The 17,371-nt window shown below is 42.2% G+C and overlaps 2 protein-coding genes across 2 annotated transcripts in view; both read left to right on the plus strand.

Annotated features, from left to right (window-relative positions):
- Positions 1–950: 950 nt before the first annotated feature.
- Positions 951–8,319, plus strand: LOC132206234 (natural cytotoxicity triggering receptor 3-like). Its single transcript, XM_059639608.1, has 5 exons — positions 951–1,213; positions 3,029–3,075; positions 5,282–5,620; positions 8,061–8,159; positions 8,303–8,319. Exons 2-5 carry the CDS (start codon positions 3,033–3,035, stop codon positions 8,317–8,319), a joined length of 498 nt encoding a protein of 165 aa, XP_059495591.1. The 5' UTR covers positions 951–1,213; positions 3,029–3,032.
- LOC132206215 (uncharacterized) overlaps positions 8,293–17,371 on the plus strand; it is a 29,209-nt gene continuing 20,130 nt past the window's right edge. The window contains exons 1-4 of the mRNA XM_059639520.1: positions 8,293–8,399; positions 10,839–11,177; positions 13,168–13,281; positions 17,005–17,023. Of these exons, the coding sequence (XP_059495503.1) occupies positions 8,327–8,399; positions 10,839–11,177; positions 13,168–13,281; positions 17,005–17,023 (545 nt within the window). The 5' untranslated portion in view covers positions 8,293–8,326. The remainder of the gene's footprint in view (positions 8,400–10,838; positions 11,178–13,167; positions 13,282–17,004; positions 17,024–17,371) is intronic.

The following is a 17,371-nucleotide window of genomic DNA, read 5'->3' on the forward strand; positions in this document are numbered from 1 at the left end:
TGAGTCTGTAACAGTGTGTATCTGTGGTGTGTGTGCATCTGTATGTGTCTGCGACAGTCTGTACCTGTGGTATGTACATGTATATGCTGTCTGTCTGTATGTCTGTACATGTGTTTCCCTGTGCACTGTCTCTGTGACAGCGTATTGCTGCATCTGACAGTGCATATCAGTGTTATATATGTGTGAGCATGTTTTGTGAGTTGGTCTGTGAGAATGTGCATATGTGCCTTTGAGAGTGTATCTTTTGTTACGTATCTGTGTGTCTTTTACAGAGGTTCGAGAGGCTGTATCCATGAGACTGTCCCTGTAAGTGTCTGCACTATAGTGTTGTCTGTGGCATTATGTATGCGTTGTGCATCTGAGTATATGTACTATATCCGCTGTGTTTCCGAGGGCATGTCTGTGAGCTGTGAGTGTATGTGTTGCACGCCTGTTAATGTGTGTGTGTCTGTGTGTGTGTGTGTTTGTGCGTTTATGTGTCTGGACAAATGAGCCAGTGAGTGTGCAAATATCGAGTACCTCAAAATGACAGTGTCTCTGTCACGACTGTGCTTTTTTGACGATAGTTTGTGCAGATTTCTGTAAACTTTTTGCCACTCTATGTGTGTGTGTGTGTGTGTGTGAGTGAGAGAGAGTTTCAGCGTCATATCTTTCTATATGTGAGAGCCTGCCACAACTTCTCCGCATTCTTGATAACATCTCCCAGCCCCTGATCTTTCAGACACAGAACCGGCGAAGGCTATCTTTTAATTTCTGCTAAAGGAAGAAACAGCGCGGGTTATCGTTGAGAAATGTTTCTGTGCTCGCGACCAGCCGGATTAAAATAGAGACGGGGTCCCGCTTGCAGTCTCTCTCCCTATCTCAAACCGCCCTGGAAACGAAAATAAAACCGGCGGGTTTATTTGGGGACAGGCGGGGAATGAGCGCTGATGCGAACGTGAGGAATTTCACACCAGCAGACCGGCGCTGCGGAAACTGAGGCGAGTGTAGGATTTGTTTTTATCTCTTTTGTTTTTAAATTGATTCGCCTGCAAACGACCTGGGGTTATACAGTCACAGGCTCTGCTGTGAACCAGCCCTTTTAGAGGAGACTGCAAATTTCAAATGGCTGTGTGATGCATACGCCGAAAGCCAGAACAAAAATCACAAGCCCCTGACCTTTCGGGCACAGACTGAGAATGTAGACGAAATTGGAAGCGGATTTGGAAATAAGGTGAGCTGCATTGGAAATGGAACTTGACGTAAGATTTTTTAAAAAACACTCTGGAGGGCTTTTCTCTTTTTAAATAAAAGCTACATACTGTGTATGATGTGAGTCAGTTGACAGAGTCTGCTGGGGAAACTCAACAGATCTCTGTGGACACTGAGAAAGAAACTGAATTCGAGTTTGGAATGTTCCTCGTGTGCAATTTTCACTTTAATTTCATCATGTGGAGGTGCCGGTGCTGGACTGTGGTGGGCAAAGTCAGAAGTCACACGACACCAGGTAACAGTCAAATGGTTTTAATTTGAAATCACAAGCTTTCGAAGCGCTGCTCCTTCAGAGTTCCCGGTGTTCAGTTTGAGGCCGACTCACAAACGCTTGCTGCCTGTGCTGAAGTTATTACACACTCAATGTGGTGGGCTCAAATTTCATTCATTAAGTGGCTGAGGAATGTGAATGTATGTAGCGCCAAGCCCCAGTGTGAAGATTTAGCATTTTCCTTGAAAATAGCGGACGGGTGTAAGTTTCGCGTTGCAATATCACCGGAGATAATTGTTATTTTGCTTCAAGGAAGAAAATATTGCATAGTGTTATACAGCACGGAAACAGGCCCCTCGGTCCAAATAGTCTACACTGGCCATAATCCCAAACTAACCTCGTCCCACCTTCCTGTGCTTGACCTATATCCCTTCAATTTCCATTTCACGTACTTGTCTAAATGCATTTTAAAGATTATAACTGTATCCGCATCCACCCTCCTCTGGATGTTCATTCCACACACAAACCACTCTCTGTGTAAAAATAAAGTTGTCTCTCATTTTTTTAAAATCTTTCTCCTGTCTCTTTGGGCTCAGCCATTTACTCCTTGCCTCTACCCACCTCCCCCACCCTACCTTCTGCATAAAAGCTACCAGCTACCATCAGTTCTGAAGTAGGATTACACCTGATTTCTCTCCACTGATGCTACCAGATCTGCTGAGGCTTTCCAACAATTTTTGATTGTGTTAGAAAACAATAAACTGGCTTTAACCTTCTCTCATTGCATTTCAGGTTTGTTTCAATCCGAAGGACTAACGTTCTCTGAGAGATTTTGTTGTTTGCATTAGTTCCATTGTATAGATTTGTGCTCAAGTATCTTCCACATGGGTAATGGGAAAGCTCCTGGATTAATGCTTCGAGAAAAGAATGCTTAGAAATTAAAAGTCATGGACTGGTGACCCCATAAGTGTTCAGTCACAAAGTTGAATTTGCTTGCTTTTGATTCAGGCCCCAAAGACTTTTGTTGATCTTAAGTTTGAATGCATTCTCATGGGACTGAATGTACACTTGGGGATAATTTAACAGCGGCAGAATGGATGTGCAGTTGGGTGAAATGTGGTGGGTAGCTGCCATGTAGCACTCATAGATGGAGATCAAACCCCCGATCAACACCCATAATGACCTTAGCCATCTAAAGTGGGATGATCATGGCTGAGAGGTGTTATCACCTGACTGTCAATTCAGAGATCCCAGCTAATTGTTGGGGATGTGGGCTCAAATGTTGCCATGGCGTATTGAATTCTTGTCTTTCAAAGAAACCTTCACTTAAAAATCTAATGATGACCAGGAGAAAGCCCACACAATGTGCACTAGGGAAAGAAAATGCCATCCGAACCTGGTCTGGTCTACTTGTGACTCACCATCTGTGCAATAAATGCTCACTTATCCAGCGATGCCCTCATCTTGTGAATGAATGGAAAACAAATTACAATGATGAGTTTTAGTTTCTTGTACCAAGAGTGTTAATTTCACATTCCATGCAATTCATTTGTTTACCCATCACAGGAGGATGAACCCAAGCCCGATCCTCTGGATATTGGCTGTCTTCTTGGGTGAGTATCATTCCATTATTTATAAACTTTACGCATTGGTGTTGGAGATTTTGCAGATAAAGGCAAATAGTACATGGTGCAAACGACAAGCAAATTAGACTGAGTTTAAAGACACAGCTGAACAGAATCACTTATGCTGTAATCTAACACAACTTCACAATGACCTAGCTCGACTCATCAACCGTTGCTAAATTTTCAAACGCTTTGCCAAACATTTATAAATTATGCAGCACGGAAACAGATGTTTTAGTCTAGCTTGTCCACATGGACCAGGCATCCCAGTCTGACCTACTCCCATTTGCCAGCATTTGGCCCATATCTTTCACCCCCACATGCCTTTTAAATGTTGTAATTGTACCCACCTCCAATCCTTCCTCTGGCAGCTTATTCCATACACGCACTACCTTCTGCAAGAAAGAAGTTACCTCATAACTCCTTTTTAAATCTTTCCCCTCTCATCTTAAAACAATGCCATCTAGTTTTGGAATTCCCCACTCGAGGAAAACAGAAGTTTCCACTTGTAAAATACTTGCAAAGACCAAAACCATTCCCTCCAGTTCCCCACAACTAATTCTATCTGTATCCATAGCAAGTCTCTTGAGGATGAAGCAGACCATGACAGAATATATGACATTGAGTTAAACTTCTTCATTGAGATTCATGTCTTCAGATCATTTACCACGCATTTCCAACTTCATGAAACTGCCTGATTCCACCAAATCTCAATTCATCTGATGCTGGAACCATCAGAGATGTTTTTGTTACCTCTATACTTGACTGTACTATAAGCACATCCCACACAGCGCCCACTATAAACCTGATTTTATCTGAACCTCTGATTGCCCTGCCATAACTCTCACAGTGTGCTCCCTCACAGCCCTGCTGGCAGAGTGTACGGTAATGTAATGTCACTGCTCTACACTAATACTGTATAACACATGTACAAGTCCTACCAAGCAAGTGGTGGAATTAAGATTCATCACTGTGGAGACCTGGAGTACATGTCTAGTCTCAATGCTCGTACTGTAACAATTATTATTGATGGTTCATTCATGTCCTTTATGGAAGGAAATCTGCAATCTTTACCTGGTCTGGGCTGCATGACCCATAACAATTGACTCTTAAATAGACTACCAAACCATACAGCTCAATGGCAGTTACGCATGGGCGACCAATACTGATCTTACTAGTGATACTCACATCCCCTGTAAAGTGCACAGTTCAGAAACAGAGAATTTGACTGAACCACCATTATTTCACTCCTTTCAAACTGGCCTTCTTATCACTTATCATGTTCCCAAATCCTATCATTGCAGAGTCAAGTGCTTTGCTGTATTTACAATACTGGCCTCTCATAGTTTTCTCACTCATAGGGTCGCAGAGTGATCATAGAGTCATCCTTCCTTTCTCTGTCCTTCCTCATACTTCTTGACACCTCACCACCTTAGGCCTTTTGCCGACAGTAGGGAATTTCAAGAGTAGGGAGCATATGAGGGGAGAGAGATTTGAAATGAACGTGAGGGGTAACTTTGTCAGAGAGTGGTTTGTGTGTGGAATGAACTTGTAGGGGAAGTTGGGGTTGTGGCTACAGTTACAACATTGAAAAGGCATGTAGATAATTACATGTATAAGAAATGTTTGAAAGGATATGGGCCAAGCACAGGCAGGTGGGACTAGTTTAGTTTGGAGTAATGGACTGGTTGGACCAAATGGTCTGTATCTGTGCAGTAGAAGTCTATGACTCAGTAATATCAAAATAACACATTAGGTCTCCTTGAAATAAGTGATCTCTGTGACAGATCACCACTGCAGCTCTTTTGAATAACATGTCACATCTACGGCGCTTTCATTATCCTGCTTGTTGGAAACCAAGTGGAAGGATTTGCTGTTTTTGTTGATCTGCCCATAGAATGATGCAGCACTGTGAAGCCCATTCTGCCCATCGTGCCAGTGCAAGGTTTCTAAAAAAAACGCTTTTGAACTTAGAACGTAATCGTTTCCCAATGAAGGGTGCAGTCAGCTTCCTTGTTCAGGCTGTATTGGAATCTGCTCTCAAAGCACTTTCACGCAGAGGTCAGCATCTCACTGAGTGTTAAAACGGTTTTCTAAACATTGCTGCACATTCCCTCCACTGAGCTGGTAATTTGTTTATTCATTTTAACGTTGACTCTCAAAGTTAACTTCCCATCGCTTCCTCCCCTCTAAGTTTCAGGAATCGGTGCCAAGAAGTTCCAAGTTGTTCAGAAACTTCCAAGGATTCTGGCAGATGAGGGTCAATCCGTCCTCATCCCATGCGAGTGGACAGGCAATGTCTCCCTGACAATAGGCTCTTTTAAATGGTTGAAGGATGGTGCGGAAGTTTCCAATCAGACAGCGAAGTACACAGGGCGAGTGCACAGACCCCAACAGGATTTCATCCACAGCCGCAATGCTTCCCTCTTGCTGAAGGGGCTGAAAGTTACTGATTCTGGGATGTACAGATGCAGCGTGAAATTCATGCAGCTGGGTGAGGAATATGGGAATGGAACACAGCTCACAGTCAGAGGTAAGCGATTCACTTGTCTGCATATAGCCATGTGTGACAGCAGGAATCAGCTCCACAGCACAACTGGGTAACTTTTCCCAGGTCCTTCCACTGATGGGGTTCTATTCAGTTCGAGCACTCTCCCAGTAACACAATCATAGAAAAGTACAATCTTGCACAGCTAAGAGGTGCCTTTGGTTTGTTTGTTTGGACCGAGTCAAACTCCAGTGATGGTTTTCAACATGTACAGAACCAGACATCTTTAGTGACTTTTTACGTACATTTTCAATGAATAAAGTGTATTTTTAAAGTTTGAAATATTTATAAAGTCAATAATGTGTAAACTCTTCATGGAAAGTTGCTACTATCGTGCCTTCAGTATTAAATTCTGTGTGGAGTTTGCATATTTTCCCCGTGTCTGCGTGGGTTTCCTCCCACAGCCCAAAGATGTGCAGGTTAGGATGGAAATTATGCAGCACGGAAGCCGACCTTTCAGTCTCACATGTCCACATGGACCAGACATCCCAGTCTGACCTACTCCCATTTGCCAGAATTTGGCCCATATCTTTCACCCCCAAATGCCTTTTAAATGTTGTAATTGTACCCACCTCCACTCCTTCCTCTGGCAGCTTATTCCATACACGCACTAACTTCTGCGGGAAAGAAGTTACCTCATAACTCCTTTTTAAATCTTTCCCCTCTCATCTTAAAACAATACCATCTAGTTTTGGAATCCCTCACTCTAGGAAAACAGAAATTTCCTCTTGTAAAATACTTGTGAAGACCAAAACCATTCCCTCCAGTTCCCCACAACTAACTCTATCTGTCTCCATGGCAGGTGTCTTGAGGATAAAGCAGAGCACAAAATCTTGGTGAATATGTGGCTTCGAGTTGAACTTCTTCATGGAGATTCATGTCTTCGTATCATTTACCACTCATTTCCATCTTCAGGAAACTGCCTGATTCCACCAAATCTCAATTCATCTGATGCTGGAACCATCAGAGATGTTTTTGTTACCTCTACACTTGACTGTACTATAAGCACTTCCCACACAGCACCCGCTATAAACCTGATTTTATCTGAACCTCTGATTGCCCTGCCATAACTCTCACAGTGTGCTCCCCCACAGCCCTGCTGGCAGAGTGTACGGTAATGTAATGTCACTGCTCTACACTAATACTGTATAACACAAGTACAAGTCCTACCAAGCAAGTGGTGGAATTAAGATTCATCACTGTGGAGACCTGGAGTACATGTCTAGTCTCAATGATCGTACTGTAACAATTATTATTGATGGTTCATTCATGTCCTTTATGGAAGGAAATCTGCAATCTTTACCTGGTCTGGGCTGCATGACCCATAACAATTGACTCTTAAATAGACTACCAAACCATACAGCTCAATGGCAGTTACGCATGGGTGACCAATACTGATCTTACTAGTGATACTCACATCCCCTGTAAAGTGCACAGTTCAGAAACAGAGAATTTGACTGAACCACCATTATTTCACTCCTTTCAAACTGGCCTTCTTATCACTTATCATGTTCCCAAATCCTATCATTGCAGAGTCAAGTGCTTTGCTGTATTTACAATACTGGCCTCTCATAGTTTTCTCACTCGTAGGGTCGCAGAGTGATCATAGAGTCATCCTTCCTTTCTCTGTCCTTCCTCATACTTCTTGACACCTCACCTCCTTAGGTCTTTTGCCGACAGTAGGGAATTTCAAGAGTAGGGAGCATATGAGGGGAGAGAGATTTGAAATGAACGTGAGGGGTAACTTTGTCAGAGAGTGATTTGTGTGTGGGATGAACTTGCAGTGGAAGTGGTGGATGTGGCTACAGTTATAACATTGAAAAGGCATTTAGATAATTACATGTATAATAAATGTTTGGAAAGATATGGGCCAAGCACAGGCAGGTGGGATTAGTTTAGTTTGGAATAATGGGCTGGTTGGACCAAATGGTCTGTTTCTGTGCTGTAGAAGTCTATGACTCAGTAATATCAAAATAACATATTGGGTCTCCTTGAAATAGGTGATCTCTGTGACAGATCACCACTGCAGCTCTTTTGAATAACATGTCACATCTACGGCGCTTTCATTATCCTGCTTGTTGGAAACCAAGTGGAAGGATTTGCTGTTTTTGTTGATCTGCCCATAGAATGATGCAGCACTGTGAAGCCCATTCTGCCCATCGTGCCAGTGCAAGGTTACTAAAAAAAACGCTTTTGAACTTAGACCGTAATCGTTTCCCAATGAAGGGTGCAGTCAGCTTCCTTGTTCAGGCTGTATTGGAATCTTCTCCCAAAGCACTTTCACGCAGAGGACAGCATCTCACTGAGTGATAAAACGGTTTTCTAAACATTGCTGCATATTCCCTCCACTGAGCTGGTAATTTGTTTATTCATTTTAACGTTGCATCTCAAAGTTCCAACTTCCAATCGCTTCCTCGCCTCTAAGTTTCAGGAATCGGTGCCAAGAAGTTCCAAGTTGTTCAGAAACTTCCAAGGATTCTGGCAGATGAGGGTCAATCCGTCCTCATCCCATGCGAGTGGACAGGCAATGTCTCCCTGACAATAGGCTCTTTTAAATGGTTGATGGATGGTGCGGAAGTTTCCAATCAGACAGCGAAGTACACAGGGCGAGTGCACAGACCCCAACAGGATTTCATCCACAGCCGCAATGCTTCCCTCTTGCTGAAGGAGCTGAAAGTTACTGATTCTGGGATGTACAGATGCAGCATGAAATTCATGCAGCTGGGTGAGGAATATGGGAATGGAACACAGCTCACAGTCAGAGGTAAGCGATTCACTTGTCTGCAAATAGCCATGTGTGACAGCAGGAATCAGCTCCACAGCACAACTGGGTAACTTTTCCCAGGTCCTTCCACCGATGGGGTTCTATTCAGTTCGAGCACTCTCCCAGTAACACAATCATAGAAAAGTACAATCTTGCACAGCTAAGAGGTGCCTTTGGTTTGTTTGTTTGGACCGAGTCTAACCCCAGTGATGGTTTTCAACATGTACAGAACCAGACATCTTTAGTGACTTTTTACGTACATTTTCAATGAATAAAGTGTATTTTTAAAGTTTGAAATATTTATAAAGTCAATAATGTGTAAACTCTTCATGGAAAGTTGCTACTATCGTGCCTTCAGTATTAAATTCTGTGTGGAGTTTGCATATTTTCCCCGTGTCTGCGTGGGTTTCCTCCCGCAGCCCAAAGATGTGCAGGTTAGGATGGAAATTATGCAGCACGGAAGCCGACCTTTCAGTCTCACATGTTCACATGGACCAGACATCCCAGTCTGACCTACGCCCATTTGCCAGCATTTGGCCCATATCTTTCACCCCCACATGCCTTTTAAATGTTGTAATTGTACCCACCTCCACTCCTTCCTCTGGCAGCTTCTTCCATACACGCACTACCTTCTGCAAGGAAGAAGTTACCTCAAAACCCCTTTTAAAATCTTTCCCCTCTCATCTTAAAACAATACCATCTAGTTTTGGAATCCCCCACTCTAGGAAAACAGAAATTTCCTCTTGTAAAATACTTGTGAAGACCAAAACCATTCCTTCCAGTTCCCCACAACTAACTCTGTCTGTCTCCATGGCAGGTGTCTTGAGGATAAAGCAGAGCACAAAATCTTGGTGAATATGTGGCTTCGAGTTGAACTTCTTCATAGAGATTCATGTCTTTGTATCATTTACCACTCACTTCCATCTTCAGGAAACTGCCTGATTCCACCAAATCTCAATTAATCTGATGCTGGAACCATCAGAGATGTTTTTGTTACATCTATACTTGACTGTACTATAAGCACTTCCCACACAGCACCCGCTATAAACCTGATTTTATCTGAACCTCTGATTGCCCTGCCATAACTCTCACAGTGTGCTCCCCCACAGCCCTGCTGGCAGAGTGTACGGTAATGTAATGTCACTGCTCTACACTAATACTGTATAACACAAGTACAAGTCCTACCAAGCAAGTGGTGGAATTAAGATTCATCACTGTGGAGACCTGGAGTACATGGCTAGTCTCAATGCTCGTACTGTAACAATTATTATTGATGGTTCATTCATGTCCTTTATGGAAGGAAATCTGCAATCTTTACCTGGTCTGGGCTGCATGACCCATAACAATTGACTCTTAAATAGACTACCAAACCATACAGCTCAATGGCAGTTACGCATGGGCGACCAATACTGATCTTACTAGTGATACTCACATCCCCTGTAAAGTGCACAGTTCAGAAACAGAGAATTTGACTGAACCACCATTATTTCACTCCTTTCAAACTGGCCTTCTTATCACTTATCATGTTCCCAAATCCTATCATTGCAGAGTCAAGTGCTTTGCTGTATTTACAATACTGGCCTCTCATAGCTTTCTCACTCGTAGGGTCGCAGAGTGATCATAGAGTCATCCTTCCTTTCTCTGTCCTTCCTCATACTTCTTGACACCTCACCTCCTTAGGTCTTTTGCCGACAGTAGGGAATTTCAAGAGTAGGGAGCATATGAGGGGAGAGAGATTTGAAATGAACGTGAGGGGTAACTTTGTCAGAGAGTGGTTTGTGTGTGGAATGAACTTGTAGTGGAAGTGGTGGATGTGGCTACAGTTATAATATTGAAAAGACATTTAGATAATTACATGTATAATAAATGTTTGGAAAGATATGGGCCAAGTGCAGGCAGGTGGGACTAGTTTAGTTTGGAATAATGGACCGGTTGGACCAAATGGTCGGTTTCTGTGCTGTAGAAGTCTATGACTTAGTAATATCAAAATAACATATTGGGTCTCCTTGAAATAGGTGATCTCTGTGACAGATCACCACTGCAGCTCTTTTGAATAACATGTCACATCTACAGCGCTTTCATTATCCTGCTTGTTGGAAACCAAGTGGAAGGATTTGCTGTTTTTGTTGATCTGCCCATAGAATGATGCAGCACTGTGAAGCCCATTCTGCCCATCGTGCCAGTGCAAGGTTTTTAAAAAAACGCTTTTGAACTTAGAACGTAATCGTTTCCCAATGAAGGGTGCAGTCAGCTTCCTTGTTCAGGCTGTATTGGAATCTTCTCCCAAAGCACTTTCACGCAGATGACAGCATCTCACTGAGTGATAAAACGGTTTTCTAAACATTGCTGCATATTCCCTCCACTGAGCTGGTAATTTGTTTATTCATTTTAACGTTGACTCTCAAAGTTCCAACTTCCAATCGCTCCCTCCCCTCTAAGTTTCAGGAATCGGTGCCAAGAAGTTCCAAGTTTTTCAGAAACTTCCAAGGATTCTGGCAGATGAGGGTCAATCCGTCCTCATCCCATGCGAGTGGACAGGCAATGTCTCCCTGACAATAGGCTCTTTTAAATGGTTGAAGGATGGTGCGGAAGTTTCCAATCAGACAGCGAAGTACACAGGGCGAGTGCACAGACCCCAACAGGATTTCATCCACAGCCGCAATGCTTCCCTCTTGCTGAAGGAGCTGAAGGTTACTGATTCTGGGATGTACAGATGCAGCGTGAAATTCATGCAGCTGGGTGAGGAATATGGGAATGGAACACAGCTCACGGTCAGAGGTAAGCGATTCACTTGTCTGCAAATAGCCATGTGTGACAGCAGGAATCAGCTCCACAGCACAACTGGGTAACTTTTCCCAAGTCCTTCCACTGACGGGGTTCTATTCAGTTCGAGCACTCTCCCAGTAACACAATCATAGAAAAGTACAATCTTGCACAGCTAAGAGGTGCCTTTGGTTTGTTTGTTTGGACCAAGTCAAACTCCAGTGATGGTTTTCTTCATGTACAGAACCAGACATCTTTAGTGACTTTTTCTGTACATTTTCAATGAATAAAGTGTATTTTTAAAGTTTGAAATATTTATAAAGTCAATAACGTGTAAACTATTCATGGAAATTGCTACTATTGTGCCTTCAGTATTAAATTCTGTGTGCAGTTTGCACATTCTCCCCGTGTCTGCATGGGTTTCCTCCCACAGCCCAAAGATGTGTAGGCTAGGGTGTATTGGCCATGCTCAGTCGCCCTGTCGTGTTCAGGAATGTGCAGGTTAATTTGGTTAGCCATGAGAACTTCAGAGTCACAGGGACGGGTCTGGGTGGGATGCCCTTCCGATGGGCTGAATGGCCTGCTTCCACACTGTCGGGATTCCATTCTAAATTAGCTATGGAGACATTATCAGCCATTTGCACATTTATTTGTCTCATACTTCCATGAGCATCCTGATTACCCATTGTTCCAGATTATAATAATCAAGTCGGAATCGATAATTTACGCAGGAGACTGATTGTCGTTTGAAAGTTGACTGGGAGGAGTATATTGAGAATTGTAGAATAACAACTAGTTTATTGTGTAAATGGAAGCAATGTAGTCATAGAGTCAAACAGCATGGAAACAGACCATTCAATCCAACCAGTCCATGCTGACCATAATTCTGAACCTAGCTAGTCCCACTTGCCTGCACTTGAATCATATCCCTCCAAACATTTCTAATTCATGTACTTATCCAAATGTCTTCAAATGTTGTAACTGTTCCCATATCCACTACCTCAGCAAGTTCATTCCACACACGAACCACTCTCTGTGTAACAAAAAATTGCCCCTAATTTCTTTTCTAAATCTCTCTCCTCTCACCTGTAATATATACCCCCGGTCCTGAAATTCCCTATCCTACAGAAAGGGCACCCACCATTTACTCTATCTCTACCCCTCATGATTTTACAAGCTTCTATCAGGTCACTTTCGACCTCCGACACTCTGGTGAAAAAAGTTTCAGCCTGTCTATCCTTTCTTTATAACTCAAGCTTTTCAGACCTGGCAACATCCTTGTAAATCTCTTTTGAACCATCTCCAGCTTAATAATATCCTTCCTGTAACAGGGTGGCCAGAATGGGACACAACATTCCAGACGAGGAGCCTGATTTTCACTTTGAAAATTAACTAAGAAGAGTATTCTGATAATTCTGAAGTTGCAGGAATAATAATTATTTAAATATGCAAATGGAAGCAATCATAATATTATGGAGTATAAAAGTGGAGGAAATATTCCTCTGTTGCTTGAAATTACACTTGAACCAAATTTGGAGTGATGCATGTGGCTTTAGATCCAGAAGGATATATTAGCCTTATGAGATCACAAGCCTGACTTGCTTGTGTGGCACTGCAGCTCGGAGTTTAAGCTGATGCCCAGTTTTAGATTTTATAGATAGGGAAAAAAATATTTCTTTTAGCGGGAGCATCAAGAACAATGGAACATGATCTGAAAATTAGAGACTGATAAATAAACAGTGAAGGCAGGAAGCAGACTCGAATACAAAAGAGGGTGAGAATCTGGAACCATCCTTGGGAAGCCTGAAAATACTGAAACTTGAAAAGGCAATGTTGATGGATATTGTAAGACAGTGTTAATAAAGGGTATGTAAATTGTTGTAGCAGTTTGAGTTCAGGTTCAGATCAAACATGATCTACATAAATGTCTGAATAGATGCAAGGGGCTGAATAGCATGTTTCTTTTACCTGTGTTGTGCTCTGGTTTGTTCTTTTTGTGTCTTAGTGAAACCAAAAAGTAGCACTACGCTATGGTTATTCCTGTTGATTGGTGGCTTGATAGAACTAGCTCTCCTGTTAATTGCTGTGTTCTACTATGTGAAGTTACACAGAGCAAAAGGTAAGGATGTGTTTTTTTTTGCTGTATGGCAGATGTAATGGCTGTGAGATATCATGTTGCAAACATTTACATTTGTTTTCTTAAAGTTGGCGTATCTCATTGGCACTCTTATTTGCTTCGCCTTTATCTATCTCTTGAATTTCCTTCTCCCAAGCTCAAACCATTCACCATACTGTCTGTACCTCATCGTGTGTATCACTTGTGGGCCAAGATTCTCATGCACTTTTTCTCCCCCCTTCCAAAGCGCACACTACTAAAGACCTTAGCCAATTAGAGTGATCGCATCCAATTCACCGAGTATAGTCCGTTTCCCAAAAACTTGAGTAAAATCAACCCCATACTGATCTGCACATGCAATCAGGGAACTATACCTATTTAAATCGCCTGTTGGATCCCCTCTGTTACAACCTGTCGCAGCTAATATAGCTTCCTTCATATCTTCAAAATCTCCAATAGACAGCATAACCGTTAATAATTAACCGTTCCAGTATAGTAATAATCTGTAAACACAGCTTTGATAAAAGGCAAATTCAGCAAACACGTTGTCTCACATGCAACTCCCATAGCAGGCAGAGAATACTCAATTTTTGGTATATCCAAGAGAAGGAACAAATAACTTGCACTTCTTCAACTGCAACTGCTGAGAGCTAAAACTAAAAACCCTGGTTCTTTGAGAGCTTGACCTCACCTTCACAGGCTGCTTCCATTGTTTGAACTTTTAAAAAAAATCACCCAAGGCCTCACAAGCTGTTTACTTTACTGGCTTTCCAACTAGCCAGCTCTGCACCTCCGTTTTATCCCTCTCTTTAAAAAATAAGAGGAAAATAACCTTTTAAAGCCACTGCACTATCACAAAATCATTTTAGCAACTTCCCCTCACTGCAGTCATAGAATTCACTGGGGAAGGCAATGGTTGTGTGGGGGCGCTGAGGGATTCAGTGCCGCTAGTTAGGGACGTAGGGGGTCCCCAGTCATCACCGCGTGCAACATACTGCTGGGCATTCTGTTCCAGCTTTCCCCAATCCATTCCGTAGTCACTCTGCTCCTCCGGCTGAACTGCCCCAATTACCCACTTGATTCTTTTCTGTATCAACAGCTGAGATTTTAATTTATCAATCCGCTGCTGACATTTTGAACAGTCAGCCAGAGGTTCCTCTTTTTCTGCCTAATTGATACAGAATTTTAACAGCAGCCTGCAAATTGGCGCATTTCCCATTCAGTTCATTCACTGTCTCTGTTTGGTCAAGTCATGACCCCTGTTTGCACTGTGTACTCCTTGGTAAGCCTTCACACATTGGATCAGAATGTGGCCCACATACAACACATTTATCTAACTCCCTTGCGCCTGTTCCACCACTTTTCTCAGTAACATTTCCAACTGCTCATGTAATTTTCCTCATGTAATCTCTCATTTTCTTTGTGTAATGTTTTATCCTCCAACTCTCTGCCCATTAACTGCTGCAAACAACTGACTATTGCTGTAGCCTTACTAAGTAAGCTTGGTAGCATGCTTTCCTTGCCCTCTACGTGTTACTTCATAACATTTCTGGCCAATGGAACCCAGACTTGTTACTAATTTACTGCAATGTTCAACAACTAGGGCTGTGTCTTATTTAGCTCCTTCCTTAACATCTCTGACCGTGCTTGGCGATCTGCCATTCTTTACTCTAAACACTTTAGGCATCTTCTGGGGGATACAAGAAGCAACCAGATTCACTTCACAAATTCTGCCATTTGTTCGGCACACTCAGCAAACACCCGCATTACTCCCAACTGCTGATCAATTCACTATGGCTGGGGAATTCAACTTCAAAATAACTTAAAGCCTCAGCTTATCAATGGCCACTCAGTGATGCCTGAAAGGAGTACTCAGATTTTTTTTTACTCAGATATGTGACAGACAAAGGACAGGGAACTTCATTAAACAAGGTCTTCATTATTTTAACTCCCAGTTATAGGAAGGATGTTATTGAGATGGAGAGGGCTCGGAAGAGATTTACGAGGATGTTGCCGGGTATGGAGGGTTTGAGTTTTAAAGGAAGGCTGCGTAAAAGCTGAGACATTTGTCATTAGAAGTTGAGAGTTGACCTTACGGAGGTTTATAACGTCATCATGGGTATGGATAGGGTAAATGGAACGGTGTCTTTTCCCATTCTAGGGATTTCAAGACTAAGGGGCATATCCTTTAAGGTGAAACAAGAGGGATTTCAATGAGGCACAGGGGAAAAATCTTTTCCACAGAGAGTGGTTCCATGTGGAATGAACTGCCAGAAGGAGTGATGGATAGAGGCACAGTTACAACATTTAAAAGTCACTGAGATAAGTACATTTATAGGAGAGGTTTGGGGGTGGGGGGAGTGGTTCTTAGCCATGAATAGGTAAATAGGACTAGTTTACCCTGGAATTATGGTAGCACAGACTGGTTGCACCGAAGAGTCTGTTTTCGTGCTGTGTGGCGCTATGACCATGACTCAATAGAAGCACACATTAGTTGGAACTTTAATTCTTACTTCATTTAACTTAAATTCAACTGTAACTCACTTCATTTAAATTCACCTTATCTTATTTTGCTTAATTCATATTGAACCCCAATTCATACTTTAACTCTATAAGTTTGGCTTGAATCGAATAAAATTTGAGTGAAATGGCCAACATTGTTTTCAGTACAGATATTGCCTTGTGGTTCGAAATTTTCTCTGAAGATCACATCAGGGCCAGACTTCTGAAATTTGGTCTTGAAGGTTTCTCCTGCAAAAAATTCCGTTGTTCTGCTAATATATCTCAAAACGTACTCACCTCCTACAGAGACTTCTCTGATGCTCAGCCAATGAATTGACCAAAGCCAGATCACATTGTTCAATCTCAGCTAATGAGCTTTATTGGTAAACATCTCCCAAATAATTACAGCCAATAAACAGCCACATTCCATGTTCCGTATAAGGTAATAGTGGTGCCAGCATGTCGAGAAACCATCAGAACACTTTCCTTATTTGATCAACACAGGAAACTGCAGGTCACAATATGCCCTGGTTACAACTTTATCTGAGGCCAGAGCTTAAACTAGCTTGACCCAATTCCCAGCATGCTTCATTGAAGCTCTTAGCCAGTCTTGTAAGTATTTCTGCTGCTGGCCAGCTGACCACGGGGCATGCTGAGTTTCCCATGGCAATCACGCCAGCAGTTAAAATATTAATACTTCTAAATGCATTACAACACAGAATATGTGGACTCTGTGCAACTAGACTATTCTGGCAGTGGTCTGAGCCCCCTCTCACCATTTCAACATAATTTACATGGCTTTATTCGTTAGGTACTCAGCAATTTGCCTCAACTGCTTCAACCCACAGTGACATTTTGCCCATTCTGTTGTTGAATCAGTTTCTCCTTGTTGCATTTACTGTTGCATTTGTAACCTCACGAATAGAAATGTTTCATCAGTTTCTACCATCAAATGCTCTCAGAACTTCTTTTAGGCTGTCCCTTGGTCTATTCTTTCCGCTGATACCTTTTGAGAGAAAAAAAATTGAATTAAAGTCAATCACATGCATTTTTATTGTTATTTATTTTGTCTGTCATTTGTAGTGAATAACTTTGAGCAATTAGTATTTTGAAGTGCAGTCTCTACAGCTCCATGCACAAAACTGGCATCAATGAATAATAAGAATTAAGGAATAAGAAATTTCTTTTGTAATCCAATATTTTTTTTGTGTCGCTTTGTTTTAGGTGCTCAACCGGCTCAAAGGTGAGGTACACATTTACTGGTTAACAAATGCACTCTGTTAGCGTTTGAAGTGATTGAAATATTTGTGGACAGTTTAGCAGTAAATTTTATTGCATGCAGATTGTCTGCAGCCCATTTTCTGCAAGGATACAGGAGCCTGAAACAGTCATCAGAGTTGAGACAGAGCTCCTGGTAAATACCCCTGAGATGCCCCCATCCGACAAAGTTAAAGGTCAAAGTTTGAGAAGTTATAGTCAAACAGGAAAATCAGCTTATCTCAACGGACATGATGGGTTGAACAGCCTTATCTCTACTTTAAATACATCCACATTTCTGTGGTCAAATGTTATCAGCAAATGTGGCTGAGTT

This window comes from Stegostoma tigrinum, chromosome 34 (genome assembly GCF_030684315.1).
Source record: "Stegostoma tigrinum isolate sSteTig4 chromosome 34, sSteTig4.hap1, whole genome shotgun sequence".
Lineage (NCBI taxonomy): Eukaryota > Metazoa > Chordata > Chondrichthyes > Orectolobiformes > Stegostomatidae > Stegostoma > Stegostoma tigrinum.

Bases quoted from the DNA above. Each gene is read 5' to 3' on its own strand.
- LOC132206234 (XM_059639608.1), top strand. From the start codon at position 3,033: ATGAACCCAAGCCCGATCCTCTGGATATTGGCTGTCTTCTTGG. The intron at 3,076-5,281 runs GTGAGTATCATT...CTCCCCTCTAAG, and splicing joins GATATTGGCTGTCTTCTTGG to TTTCAGGAATCGGTGCCAAG. The intron at 5,621-8,060 runs GTAAGCGATTCA...CTCGCCTCTAAG, and splicing joins AACACAGCTCACAGTCAGAG to TTTCAGGAATCGGTGCCAAG.